The following is a 15,839-nucleotide window of genomic DNA, read 5'->3' on the forward strand; positions in this document are numbered from 1 at the left end:
CATAATACGAATGGATTCTCATGAATATTTACTGCTCAACAATTAAGTAAGTGTTGATGCCAAAGTGTTTTCGGTGCCACCGTAATTTCGTTTTTCAATCTTCGTATTTTGCTACCAGTTTTTATCGCTCTTGGCAGTTATTTGACACGTTTGGCGCACATTTACTACTAAATGGTTACGTGTTAATATGTGTAATGTGGCTATGTATATGTTATGTAGTTATGCGTTTGCATGCTCATTAGTGCAATTATTCCATTATATTACAACTATAAACACACACACAATTATTTGTACCAGCATTAATAGTTAATTGTTGGTAGTTCGATTTAATTGATGACTGCTTTAGTGAAATTAATTGCAAACAAAGTTGATGCGAATTTACAAGAATTTGTTTTATATTTAAGAGAAACAAGTAAGGAAGTCTAAGTTCGGGTGAAACCGAACATTACATACCCAGCTGTACACTTGAAATGCTGTTGTTCCTTGTTTTGTGTGCTTAATAGTGTTACAAGGCTGCGCAATAATATATATACATATTAGGGCGGGTCGATTTAAAAATCGCTCATTGCTCTGTGAAAATCGTATTCTAGGGATCAAAATAAGAAACTTTGCCGAAGAAACCATACCTATAAAACGAATTCTGATGTCCCCCCTCCCCCCAATTTGGGTGGAACTTTTGGGTTGGGGCAAATTTTGAAAAATCCCAATTTGACCCATTTAGAGTGCTCCAATCGAGTCCAAATGTCTGACCGACCCCCACTAACTTTGGAGGCCCGACCCACCGATGCCAGTGGCACATCCCCTGGGACCCGCTGGGCGATTTTTTGAATTGTTTGTAAGGTGAACCCCCAGGGGGTACCAGGGGGTGTGCCTCTGGCATCGGTGGGTCGGGCCTCCAAAGTTAGTGGGGGTCGGTCATACATTTGAACTCGATTGGAGCAATCTAAATGGGTCAAAGTGGGATTTTTCAAAATTTGCCCCTACCCAAAAGTTCGACCCAAATTGGGGGGGAACATCAGAATTCGTTTTAGAGGTATGGTTCCTTCGGCAAAGTTTCTTATTTTGATCCCTAGAATATGATTTTCACAGAGCAACGGGCGATTTTTTTGCCTCCCCCGACCCTTATAGTAAAGGCAAGAGAGAGGCTCTTTTTGATTTATGATTCATAATATTTGTAAAATTGATTTTATCACAAGTGGGTAGTGCCACGCCCATTTAAACATTTTTTTTTTTAATTTTTATCAAGAGTCTCAATATCAGTGCACACGTCAAATTTCAACATTCTAGGTGTATTATTTACTAAATAATCAGGATTTTTGTGTTTTCCAAAATATTATATATAAAAAAGTGAGCGTGGTTATCATCCGGTTTCTCTCATTTTCAACACCAATCTATTATAGGTCCAGATAAGCTCGTGTACCAAATTTGGTGAAGATATCTCAATATTTACTGAAGTTATCGTGTTAACGGGCGGACTAGTGGACGAACGGATGGACATGGCTCAATCACATTTTTTTCGATACTGATGATTTTGATATATTAAAGTCTATATATATCTCGATTCCTTTATACCTGTATAACCAACCGTTATCCAATCAACGTTATAATACCCTGTGTACAAGTACAGCTGGGTATAAAAACTTGGAATGAGATGTGAGAGTGGCAAATATCTTATGTTTATGTGAAAATGTAAGAGACAAATTACGTAACGTATAGGCTGAGTGATAACGGAATATGCCTTAATACTACACTGTTTTTCGGAAAAAATCAATTTTATTTCAGAAAAGGTCAAATGTATTTCAGATAAGCCGACGGTATTTCATAATTCTCACCTATCTACCGTGATTAGCAAAACTATGGAATGAACGTTGGCAAATCAAGGGAAGATGGATTTAATATATTTCATGAGGAATGACAAGCCACCGGCAATACACCTTATCAAATAGTACCAAGTATCTGGCACCAACAGTCCACTGCAAACTGGACTGAAATGCGTATATCGAGGAGAAGTACGGAAGGCCTGAATTGCTTTTTAAGCCTGTAAATCAATTCTCGGTAAGAAGTCGGGTATCACCAAAGTTGGAACTACGGCAGTAAACGTTTGACTATGTAGTGTGGTGGGAAGCTCTAAGGAATCTTACCAGAATACAGAAAGTTCAGCGCTAGAACTTGTTGTACCTACCGGATTAAGAGTACATTTTAAACCTGATTCCTGCCAATTTACATACTCATTGCACAACGGCACAAACCGGTCTCAAGCTTAGGGAGTCATAGGTTACTATACTAGCAAAATAAAATTTCAGAGCAGCAGCTGAGAAGAGCTTGCACTCCAAGTTTGATAAAATAGGCACTACCATTTTAGGGCTGTTTTTTGATTGTTTTAAGGATCATACTGGAACATTTCGAAACGATTGCGGGTTTGTCTCTGAAAAATTTTGTGGTTTTGTTTGGATAGTTCTAAAACAAGTCTGTATTATATCCGGGTACTTTCGTGGCTATTTTAAGATTATTTCCCGACTTTTGGAAGAAGATTTTGTAAGTATTTCTGTATCATATGGGATATGTTTTCGAACTAAGTAATTTCGAAAAATCTTCAGCGTTATTTTTTTGTATGTATATCGAAATCATTTTAGGGCACTCTTTTGTTGGGGTACTGTTTTCGAATAATGTAGAGATTGTTTACGAAATAATTTGGGGACCATTGAAGATAATTATTTCGGAACAGTTTCTAGACTATATCGCGATTTCGCGCTGGCGCATACTGGACCATATCTGTACAGATTCGCCATAGTTTCAGATTTATTTATTGATTCTATTCGGCATCGTTCCGGGTTGTTTTTGGGAATTATTTCGCGACAACTCTGAGGTAATCCCAAGACTTATGTCAGAATTACTGTGGGATTGTGTTCGAGATAACTTCGGATATATTTCAAGACGGTGTTGGAAACCATTTTGGGATTATTTTAGATGGTTTACGGGAGTAGTTTTAGGACTACTTCGGGATTATTGTAGATCAATTTTGGGATAAGTTTAAGATATTTTGGGCTTATTTCGGGGTTTTCACTTTAAGAATTCAGAATAGTTCCGCGGTTGTGTGCGACAACATTTTTGGACAGTTTCAGTATAGGTTAGGGAATATTTCTTGAACGAATGAATATTTCTTGAATGATTTCGGGATCTTTGTTTTTCGGAAATTATTTTGCGATTAGCTCAGATCTTATTTCGGGACTATTTTTTTTTATTTTAACCGGTATAACTTCAGTTATATTTTAAGATTGTTTAGCGAATCATTTTGTGATCATATTCGACTATTGTGGGGCCAATTTTAAATAAACTACGCTCATATAAAGATTAGTGTTTTCGTTATGCATTCGGAATATTTCGGGATCGTTTAGATATGAGTTTGGGAATACCCGTGTAGTTCTTTCAGGATAAATTTCGAGGAAATCTGGAAATGATTATGAGGATAATTTCGGGATTATTTTTCTTACCCTCTGCGCTCAGAATACAGTATTCTTCATTTAATATTACTACAACTCTGGTCTACTCGACCCAGACTATGAGTATTTTGTAGGAGGGTCATATTGGAGGTCAAAGAAACTTTCAAAAATATAGTCAATGCACAACCAACAAATAAATGCGAAAATTTTCAGTTAAACAAATTGTTTGGTTTTTCCTGTGAACGGAGCCACGGTTATGTATGGTTTATTTATCCATATGTAGATTGGTAGTGAGTGAGCTTCAATTTTTTTATTTTTTCTTTTTTTGTTATGTTTTAATATGGCCAACTTACCTCAGTGCAATGCCCGCAGCAACGCCAGCTGCCGCAATTATAAGAATCAAACCGAAAACAATAGCTGCAATTGTCCAACAGATAGCACCACATTCCACTATTTGTGCTGTGCTTACCAACAACCATTTGTCATAGCCCGGCTGAATGGAATGTGTTATATAAGTGTTTAGATTGATTTCATTTTGTTCTAAAATCAATAATGGACGCCATTTGATAGAGTCAGCGGTGGACGTTATTGACTTAATATCCGCTGCTGAATTGAGTGAATTGGTAAAAGTGGCGTTCAAATTGTCACGAATTTTATTGTCAATTTTAGTCGCATTTGTATTGGTGGTCGCCGTCATGTTTTTAAAAGCATCTGCACTATTTGCGCGGTTGTTGTTTGTGTTGCTTTCACTTGATTTGTTGTTATTATTGCCATTGTTTTTGCCACTATAACTGCTCACACTGTGGCGCACTACTTCTAAAACAATAAAATCATACTTGGGCATTTGTGTATTGACAGTCCTAGTGGGGGTGTTGCTATTATATTTCTGCTGTTGTGAGGTTTGTTTGCTTATACGGTTTGTTGCTGTTGTTTCTGTTGCTGGTTTTGTTGGTGTCACAGCAACCTCGAGCTGCTGTTGTCGTACATTGGTAATTATAAAATCGTAAAAATGAAAAAAGTCAATAAAATTCTTTAAGCTTGCTATTCGCTTTTGCTCTGCGTTCGTAGTATGTCCGGTAAACGGATGTATGTGGCAAAGTTGTTTAAGTAAAATGCGCAACTGCTGCAACAATTTTCCATTTACTTTGCTATTGCTATTGCTGTTGCTGTTGTTCTTGTAGTTGTTGTTATTGTTCAAAAAATCCACACAGTTCTGCGTCACATTCTCAATATTCGGACAAATTTCAACAAAATTAAGGCCACTCAGTTGCGGACATTCATCGAAGGCAGCCAAAGTGTCACGCGTTGGACGCACAGTAGTTGTTGTTGTAGTTGCAATATTAGCCGCCTCTGCTGCCATTGCTTTTTCATGTTTCTCTAAAACGCGTGTCACTGAGCTATCTAAGTGTATTGGCCAATTTGCAATGCCTGCTTCCGTTACTAAGCCAACACCGGCGGCATTGATACTTTGCTGCTCACTTGCGGACGAAGATGACGACATTGCCTTCCAACGACGTATTTGTCGAAAATTTTGCACCGTAGCAATACCATTGTCTCCGAATGCGACCTTGAGAAAGTGACGATACTTATCGCTCAGCACTGTGAGCAATAGTAAATTAGACATGAATTCAGAGCCATTGTTGATGCGCGCTAAATTTTTGTAGAAATTATTCTCGGCATTAAAAGAAGCAGCCACCACATCGATGAGCAGCACTTTGGTGTGTCGTAAGTCGACTAGCTGCGTTAGTAGATGCAAGGTGCTGGCATCATTCATGTCCGCTGTGATTATGATGGCTTTTGTAGACAATCGTCAGTGAAGATTTATGAAGAAATCATGTAAAGGAATACAAATGAAAAAATTTATAAATTTTTAAATAATAAGAGAGGTCAAATGCTTTTTTTTGTTTTTTTAAATCATATATTTTATGAAAATTCAGTTATGCTGAATATCATTAAATTTGCCTTAAAAATTTAAAACATGATTGTGAATGAATGTCTTTACGAATTGGGTGTGTGCTGAATAACTTTTAGAGCGCTCCTATAATCGGTCGTATAGACATACATATTTAGCTTTTTCTAAAATAGCTTAACAGTGCTGAATAAGACTTAAGCAGCTGAATGGAATCTTTCCTTCTTTGAAATATTCGTATACGCAGCTGAATATCTTTTCAATACGTTAAAAAACTCATAAATACTATTTAGCTCGCATCCCAAGAAGTTACATGTTTAAAAAATTTTAAATGAGAAAGCTGAATAAAACCCCGCCCTCTTTAAAATATAAATAAGCTATGACTCAAATGGAAACACGAAGATTTTGAAAAATCCAACTGTGCTGAATGTAATCCAATTGCGCTTTAAAAATTTGAAATACGATTTTAAATGAATATGCAAAAATTTCAACAAATTAGAATGCGCTGAATAACTTTAAATTGAGCTGAAAGCATTTTACGCTGCTATAATCGATCGTGCAGGCATATCTAACGATTTCCAAAATAACTAAGCAGTGCTGAATAAGAGTTAAGGCAGCAGTATAGAAGCTTTACTTCTTGGAAATATTCGTAAACTATGGCTTAGCTTAGAAATATGAAGGTTTGGAAAATCCAGCTCAGCTGAAAACTTCTCAATACGCTAAAGAAGTTCATAAATACTATTAAGCTCGCCTCCTATGTTAACAAGATTTTAAATTAATAAACGAAAGTCTTAAAAATTTGGCTGCGCTCTTCATTGAGCTTAATAACATTGTAGGGAATATTAAATAACTTCAAAAATAGCTAAGCGGTGCTGAAAAAGAGTTAATGCAGTTGATTTAAACCCTGCCTCTTTTATATATCAATAGCTCAATGGCATTCTACGCTCCTATTATCGGTCTTACGGGCATATTTAACGATTTCCAAAATAATTAAGCAGTGCTGAATGAACCTTTCCTTCTCTGAAATATTCGTAAAATATGGGTTAAATAGAAATGTAAAGGTTTTGGAAAATTCAGCTCAGGTGAATATCTTCTCGACTGCTTAACCAGTTTAGTGCGGTATAACTGCTTATGCATCTAAGCAAATATTTCCAATACTTCAGGTCATAACATGTCAATATAGTTCTGCACTGTATTTATAGCATCATTTTAATCTATAGTCGGGTTTCGGGTTACGTTCTTAAAAAAATATATTAGAAAGAACTGTGCATTTATAAAATTCGCCCCAAAAGTGACATTTAAAGTTTTAAAACAATGATTTGAACGAAATAACGAATGTTTTATAAAATTAAACTACATTGAGACTAATATTAATGCAGTGCTGAATACGAGTTCATTCAGCTGAAAAAACTCTACAAAGTTTTTTCAATATCATTTGACTCAAATTGAAATATGAGTTTCGTAAAATTTAGTTCCGCTGAATAATATTTCACTAATTGATATTTATCGGTTCATGAAACAACTCCGAAAAGCTGAATTAGAAATGAAAGATGTTAAGAGGCTGGATAAGTGTGGCTGGATAATAGTTCGTGTAGTTGAATAGAATCTCCTTTTTAACTTTTTTTTTTTAAAGAGCCTCAGCAATTCAGCACACCATTTCATTGAGCTAAATTAATGCACGCTTATAAAGCTTATAAAGCATAGAATTATTTAAGGGTTTGTGAACCTACTAAGCAGAGCTGAATAAAATTTCATGCAGCTGAATATATTCCAATAAGGTTTTTCAAATACTTCGTATCGTATGCGTGGTATAGCAAAAATTTATGGCGTCATAGACTTACTGTGTTTTGAATTGAAATCTATGGGGTAAAATAATAAACGAAAGTTTTGAAAAAAAAAAAAAAAATGGCGGCTGCATTAAGTGGATTTAATTGAGCTGAATAAATTGATATGCTCTTTGAGTTCTTAGTTTAGGTACTGTTAATGACTATTTAAATAAATAGCAGTATTGAATATGCGTTTATGCAGCTGAATTGCATTTGCCAAAGTATTTTAAGTACTTGGACTATTTCTTAACTTCAAATATGAATTTTTGGAGAATTCAGCTGAGCTGAATAACATATACTTGAGATAAAATAAATAACATTTTTGGTTATGAAATATCTACTTATTCCTATACCAACAACGCTAAGCTGAATAAGGTAGAACGTTAGCTTGTAGCTTCCACATTTAAATCAGCATCTTTTGAAGCAAAAGTTCACCGGTTAAAATCTATTTGGATATATATATATTTATAAATATTGCTATGTGCAAAAATTTTTGCTATGAAGAGGGCAAAATTTCATTCAGCTGAACGAACTTACGAATTGATTACATCAGTTTTTCAGGTTGCATTCTCTTTAAAACGAAAATGCTTAAGATTTTGAATGCAAAGTAAAAGGGTTGTTTTCAAGAGTAAACTGCAAGGTTTATTTTCGCATAAAAGAATAATTTTTCGTGAACAAAATTTTAGTTTCTAGGTTCGATTCGAGCTAAAGCCCAGAACAATAATTTTTTTCTAATGATAATTATTGGTTATTTTTTAATTTTTCTAAATTTGAAAAATTAAAAAATAACAATAATTATCATTAGAAAAAAATTATTGTTCTGGCCTTGAGCTCGAATCGAACCTTGAATCATTTATCAATAGGCCGATAAAAACAAAAACAATTGTTAATAAACCATGAGCACTTGGGAATATCAAACAAAGTAATTGACAATAAACAAAAATCCAGCATTATCAGTGATTTCCACCAGATGGCGCAACACTGAATAAATATAGTTGGTAAAAAGGAATAGAAGTAGCAAATTTGCCAGTCAAACAAACCACCGCTGTATAGCTAAATGGTTAGCGCAGCATGCCTAAAGCGTAATGATGATGATGGCTTAGCACCCTTCGAAATGGATCTATCTGCGCAGCTATGGCAGGTTGTCTGAAAAATTGTCTACTTACTATTCCAAAAACAAAATACAATTTTTCAAATTTAGAAAAATTAAAAAAATAACAATAACTATCATTAGCAAATAAATTACTGTTCTGTCCTTGAGCTCGAATCGAACCTTGAATCATTTATCAATAGGCCGATAAAAACAAAAACAAAAAAATTTTAGTTTATTGTGCTGATAAATTTTAAAATTCACGTGAGAACACTGCCATAAACTTTTACATTTTTTCAGTCGGAAAATAAAAATACATGGAATTCGGCTTTGAATAAATAGTAAAATTTAATTCAGCTGATATGATGTAATTACTGTTGAAACAACAAGAACAATTTTCGTGATACGATATACTAAAAGAGATATACAACCAATTTAGCAGTGCCCAGTACAATCGTTTTGTTTCATAAGTCCAAAATTACTTGAATAATTTATTCCAATTTTGTAAGCTATGCAGTATAATTAAATTAAATGCATTGGAAATTAAAAACTAGAACAATTCAGCTTTGCTGAAGAAGATTTTGAGCTTCTATTTCCCTACAGCTCTATAAATACCAAGTTGAATTAAGAAAGTGAGTTATTCCATTTCTTATCGTTGCGTTGAGTATTAAGTGCAGCTGAATAAACTGTTAACAATTTGTATTTAAATATTTACTGTGTTTAGTTCACTATAGAGTTGAATAGTTGCGACAAATAAAGTGGCTATACCATTTCTCATTTTGGGTTTAAAGAAAGCAAACTCAGTTGGTATTTAATCAGCAAACAAAATATTCATCAAATAAACCTAGGCTGCATTTTGTTAGAAAAGGCGAAATGTTAAAAAAAATGCATTGAATTGAAGGTAAGCTACATAGTAATCTAAACAAATATATCTGTGTTTTTGTTTTCTTTTTTGATTATTTTTATAACAGTCAGCTTAAAAAAATAACTTTTTTTTTGTATAACGCAAGTACCATGGATTAAAAAATGTGGTGCTGAATGCTAGCAACTTACAAAGCCCATAAACTTGATTTTCCAATCTAAAGCAAATATCTTAGTTTGGCTTATACGAAAATTGCAAACATTGTCTCAATTCAGCTGCGCTGAAAAGGAATTTTATGCAGCTGAATAAACTTTAAAGATAACTTTTCACATGCTTTTTTACTAGTTGCGTTATATAGAGTCGAAAAATCTACGCTGAATTATATATATGTGCTGAATTGGACTTTACGATACAATTTAGAATTGACATACAAAATAGAAATTACAATGCGGTCTTTGTCGTAAGTTAAACATAGCTGAACAACATTTTAGCAGCTTAATTAAAAAAATAAAAATAAAAATAAGTTTTATTGCTATAAAATAAAAAACTGTCTGCTGAATCATATCGTTCACCTAAGCTGAATAAAATTTTGTGTCAAAACTTTCTACACGAAACTACAATTAAAACTGATAAAAAAGCATATTTACCCTCAATGCCATTGCGACTTATATGAGAAGTTATGCGAAAATTTTTGTGCAAATAAAAATCTTTTACGAATATTTTTTTAACAATAAACTTTGTATATTCAGCTGTTTTTAAGTATGCGCATGTACCGTTCAGGCACCGAATGCGAAATAACCGTATACTGAAATTTGTTTGAACTGAAGAGCTTGTGCTTACGGACCAGACGATTCTAACTGAGCCAATTTATGTTATGCTTTGCTGTGTTATGTGATCTTTTGCTTCCTCTACTGTTAATGTTTGACATATTTTGAAACAAGACGGCACAAAGCCGAAATCGATTTGAATTCAACCAAAATTTGAGAAAAAATCGCGCTAGCATCGGCTTTTAAAGAAAAAGCACTGAAGATGGCACACTCTGTTTGCCTTTCAATGACTTTTGACACAAAGCAAAATCGTGAGATATTACACTAAAGAAGGCACAACGCCTTAAGCAGTTATTCCCGAAACAAAATATGATAAGAAAAATCGTTTTTGCATCAGAAATGATTGGCTTTCGTATCAAATTTGACAAAGTATGGAAAAATCGTTTTGTATTCTTAATAAATTAGACTAGTAGAGATGTACGAAAAGCGTACCCTAAGGAGGCAGTACAGATGTCACAAAGCTGAAGCCACACACACACAACGTGAAACGAGACTGAAGATGGCCCAATGTTAAATTGATTGGCCTTCAAATTAAGATTGAGAAAAAGAAGAAAATAAACCTGGACTGCATTTTGCCTGAAAAAGCGAAAAATGCATTGAATTGAAGGTAAGCTGCATAGTAATCTAAACAAATATATCTGTGTTTTTTTTTTTTGTTTTTGATTATTTTTATAATAGTCAGCTTAAAAAAATTACTTTTTTTTTGTATAACGCAAGTACCATGGATTAAAAAATTGTGTGCTGAATGCTAGCAACTTACAAAGCTCATAAACTTGATTTTCCAATCTAAAGCAAATATCTTAGTTTGGCTTATACGAAAATTGCAAACATTGTCTCAATTCAGCTGCGGTGAATAGGAATTTTATGCAGCTGAATAAACTTTAAACATAACTTTTTAAACGCCTTTTTACTAGTTGCATTATATAGAGTCGAAAACCCTACGCTGAATTATATATATATATGCTGAATTGGAATTTACACTGCAATTTAGAATTGCTACACAATATAGAAATTACTATGCGGTCTTTGTCACAAGTTAAGCAGAGCTGAACAACATTTTAGCAGCTCAGTTAAAAAAACTGAAAAACAAAAATAAGTTTTATTGCTATAAAATAAAAACTGTGTCCCGAATCATAGCGTTCATATAAGCTGAATTAAATTTAGTGTCAAAACTTTCTGCACGAAACTACAATTAAAACTGATAAAAAAGCTTTCCTACCCTCAATGCCATTACAACTTATATGAGAAGTTATGCGAAAATTTTTGTGCAAATAAAAGCATTTTACGATTGTTTTTTGAACAATAAACTTTGTATATTCAGCTGTTTTTAAGTTTGCGCGTGAACCGTTCAGGCATCGAATGGGAAATAACCGTACACTGAAATTTGTTTGAACTGAAGAGTTTAAGCTCACGGATCATGCGATTCTAACTGAGCCAGTTTATGTTATGCTTTGCTGTGTTATGTGATCTTTTGCTTCCCCTGCTGTTAATAGTTGACATATTTTGAAACAAGACGGCCCAACGATTTAACCAAATATTGATAAAATTTGCGTTAGCATCGCTTTTGAAAGAAAAAGCACTGAAGATGACACAATGTTGTAATTTGCCTTTCAATGACTTTTCACATAAAGCTAAATCGTGAGACACTAAAGAAGGCATAACGCCGTAAGCAGTTATATTCCAAAAAAAATTTGGCAAGAAAAATCGTTTTTTCAACAGAAATGTCCCTAACGATGGCAATTTGCGGAAGTGATTGGTTTTCAAATCAAATTTCACAACGTATTATAACGAATTTAGGGAAATTCCGCTTATTTGAAACCTTCTGCTAACGTTCGAATCGCTAAACTGTTGAATAAATCACTCCAATATTCTGTATTGCAAAGTGGTCTTTATTAGACTACTTTGGGAATAGGACAACTATACTTCACAATTATACTTCACTTTGCAACTGATAGCGTGTTTAAATCAAACTGATTACTGAGTGCTCAGCATGCGCTGCTTTTATACTCTCCGTTGCTTCGTTCGCACAATTCTCCAAAGGTCTAGACGTTTCACCTTCTAGAACTTTTGTATCTCCTGCTTGGTAATTAGTTATATCAGTGCATGCATATGGTAGTTTATAGCCATATGCGTGTGTACGTGTGAGTAACTACTTCGGCTGATGACCACATCTGTGGTCGCCTTCTACATAAGTGTTGCTAGCTTTAATGTGTACATCTTCATAAGAGTGGCTGCTTCATGTTTTTGTTGTTGTGTGATTATTTACTAACAGCTTAGTGATGTTAATATTCGTCACAGTATGGAAAAAATGGGTTTATATTCTTACTAAATTAGAGGAGAGATGGAGGAAAAGCGTGCTCTAAGGAGCAATCGCAGTAAAGATAGTAAAAAGCTGAAGCCACACACACACACACAACGAGAAACGTCACTCAATATGGCTCAAAGTTAAAATGGTTGATTTTCATGTTAAATTTGAGAAGAAGAGGAAGAGAAAAATCAGTTTGAGTTTTCACTTAACTCGAAGCCGGCTGATATATTTGACCATATTTGTCTAGTGATGACGGAAAATCCTTCTCGTACGATAAATGGCACTGAAAACTGAACAAACTTTGAAACCGAATAAAATAATAAAAAAAAAAACCGTTCTAGTACGATGAATGTTACTGCAGTTGAAGCAAAATCGAAGCCGATTTGCCCTCAATACAAAGCTGATGGTTAAACATTTTTTTTTGCACGCCTCCGTATTGAATTTGAATAGGGGTGCTGAAAAGTCGTTCTGGCACAGTGCATATGGCTGAACATTGCGCAATGACGAAACTGATTTGTCTTTAAAGTAAATCTTAAATGTAATTGATGATTTATCTTGAAACCAAATTTGAGAAGGAATGATGGAAAATGGCCACAAAATGTCTACACCCTGTCAATTATACAAAATAAATCAGCAAAAAAATTTCATTCGAAGTTTTAATTTTTATGCGTATGTTTGTTTCGTTATAATAAGTTTTGTTATGCTGCGCCAACTTATGTTATGTGTTTTTTTTAAGGGTGGTGGCCATGGTGTGGTGATAGCGTGCTCCGCCGAGGACCCTGAGCTCGAAAATAAAAAAAAAAAAATGTTTCAATTAGAAAAAAAATGCTTAAGGGGCTCCCCATCCGGCAGTGATTTGGCAAACTCTCAGAATGTAGTTTTGCCATGAGAAGCTTCACAGTGAAAATTTATGAAATGAGGTGCCATGTAAAAAAAAAAAAAAAAAAATAAACGTAAGGCGCGATAACATCCGAAAAGATTTTAGGCCGAGTTTCTCATCCAATTTGCGTCGTGCTCCTCTTGATTTTTTCCTACAAATTTGCTGTACTGGACCTAATTGTTTTATGCAAGGCAGATGAGTTTTCATTGAGAGCTTTCCATCGCAGAAATACACTCGGAGTGCTTGCCAAACAATGCCGAGGAGCGACCCCGCTTAGAAAAATTGTTTTCTAATTGAAAAAGCTGGTTTCTAAAATATTGATGTTGCTTTTCCCGGGGCGTGAACCCAGGATTTTCGGTGTGCTAGGCGGAGAACGCTACCATCACACCACAGTGGCCGCCAGGTGCCATGTAAAAGCACGACGCAAATTTGAATAGAAGCTCGGACTTAAATCTCTTCGGGGGTTATCGCGCCTTGCATACATTTTTTTAATAAACGGTTTTATTTAACTTGACTTGACAGGTAATTCTTAGGCACTAGTCGTTACACTTCTCGTAAATTTAGAGCGTTGATCAGACAATTAAACAAAAGCGCTGGGCGCGTGAAATTTCTAAAAATATGAGGCGTAGCATAACCTGATCAAGGTTTAGTTGATCTTACTTATGACTATCAATAGAAATTTGACGCATCCAACTTACTTACTTACTTACTTACTTAATTGGCGCTTAACCGTCTAAACGGTTATGGCCGTCCAACAAGGCGCGCCAGTCTCTCCTTCGCTCCGCCAACCGGCGCCAATTGGTCACACCAAGGGAGTTTAAATCGTTTTCCACCTGGTCCTTCCAACGGAGTGGGGGCCGCCCTCTACCTCTGCTTCCATAGGAGGGTTCCGATAGAAACACTTTCTTGGCCGGAGCATCATCATTCATTCGCATAACATGGCCTAGCCAGCGCAGCCGCTGCGTTTTAATTTGCTGCACTATGTTGATGTCTGCGTATAGCTCGTACAGCTCATCATTAAATCCTCTTGGGTACTCTCCATCGCCAACGCGTAGAGGTCCATAAATCTTTCGAAGAACTTTTCTCTCGAACACTCCCAAAGCCGCTTCATCTGCTGTTGTCATGGTCCATGCTTCTGTCCCATATAGCAGGACGGGTACGATAAGTGACTTATAGAATATGATTTTCGTTCGCCGAGAGAGGACTTTACTTTTCAATTGCCTACCTAGTCCAAAGTAGCATTTATTGGCAAGATTGATTCTTCGCTGGATTTCAGTGCTGATGTTGTTGCTAGTGTTGATGCTGGTTCCCAAATAAACGAAGTCTTTTACTATTTCGAAATTATGGCTGCCAACAGTAGCGTGGTTGACAAGGCGCGTATGCGCTGACTCTTTGCTGGATGACAGCAGGTACTTCGTTTTGTCCTCATTCACCATCAAACCCATCTTTACCGCTTCTTTTTCCAGTTTGGAGTAAGCAGAACTAACAGCGCGGGTGTTTAGGCCGATGATATCAATGTCATCAGCATATGCCAGTAATTGCACGCTTTTATAGTATATTGTTCCAGTGCGGTTAAGTTCTGCAGCTAGTATAATTTTCTTCAGCATCAAGTTAAAGAAATCGCACGATAGGGGGTCACCCTGTCTGAAACCTCGTTTAGTTTCGAACGGCTCGGAGAGGTCCTTCCCAATTCTGACTGAGCTGATGGTGCTGCTCAACGTCATTTTGCACAGCCGTATAAGTTTTGCGGGGAAACCAAATTCAGACATAGCGGCATAAAGGCGGCTCCTTTTCGTGCTGTCGAAGGCGGCTTTAAAGTCGACGAAGAGGTGATGTGTGTCGATTCTCTTTTCACGGGTTTTTTCCAAGATTTGGCGCATTGTGAAAATCTGGTCGATGGTAGATTTACCAGGTCTGAAGCCGCACTGATAAGGTCCAATCAGCCGGTTCACGGTGGGCTTCAATCTTTCGCACAATACACTTGAAAGGACCTTATATGCGATATTAAGAAGGCTGATTCCACGATAGTTGGTGCATTTTGCAGTATCCCCCTTCTTGTGGACTGGGCAAAGAACACTTAAATTCCAACCGACGGGCATGCACTCGTCCGCCCATATTTTGCTAAGAAGCTGCTGCATGCGCCTTACCAACTCCTCGCCGCCGTACTTGAATAGCTCCGCAGGTAATCCATCAGCGCCCACGGCCTTGTTGTTTTCAATCTGGTTATTGCTATTCTAACTTCGTCATAATCGGGCGGGGGGACATATATTCCATCATCATCGATTGCGGGATCGGGTTCTTCATCTCTGCGCGGTGAATTTCTGCCTCCATTTAGGAGAGCAGAGAAGTATTCCCTCCATAATCTAAGCACTCTCTGGACATCAGGTACAAGGTCGCCGTTTTCATTCCTACAGGAGTTTGCCCCGGTCTTAAAACCTTCCGTCTGTCGCCGTATTTTTTGGTAGAATTTTCGGGCGTTATTCCTGGTGGCTAGCAGCTCAAGCTCCTCGCACTCACGCCTTCAACGCTTTTATTTAATTGTCAGATCAACGCTCTAAATTGCTGAGAAGTGTGATGACTAGTACCTAGGAATTAGATAATTATTTTCTAGCTTTTAGTATTATTATTACTTAATGTAAGTATTGTTTTCAATAAAACAGTTTAACTCGAATTAAAAAAAAATTTTTTTTTGATGTT

General features: G+C 35.9%; 1 protein-coding gene across 1 annotated transcript in view; it reads right to left on the minus strand.

Moving 5' to 3' along the window:
• Positions 1-15,839, minus strand: part of LOC137238917 (uncharacterized) — a 224,245-nt gene that overhangs the window by 23,193 nt on the left and 185,213 nt on the right. The window contains exons 5-6 of the mRNA XM_067763942.1: positions 4,920-5,234; positions 3,794-4,880 (exon numbers count right to left, since the gene is read on the minus strand). Coding sequence (XP_067620043.1) covers positions 3,794-4,880; positions 4,920-5,234 — 1,402 coding nt within the window. The remainder of the gene's footprint in view (positions 1-3,793; positions 4,881-4,919; positions 5,235-15,839) is intronic.

The sequence above is a fragment of the Eurosta solidaginis genome, chromosome 1, assembly GCF_040869045.1.
Source record: "Eurosta solidaginis isolate ZX-2024a chromosome 1, ASM4086904v1, whole genome shotgun sequence".
In the NCBI taxonomy this organism is placed as follows: Eukaryota; Metazoa; Arthropoda; class Insecta; order Diptera; family Tephritidae; genus Eurosta; species Eurosta solidaginis.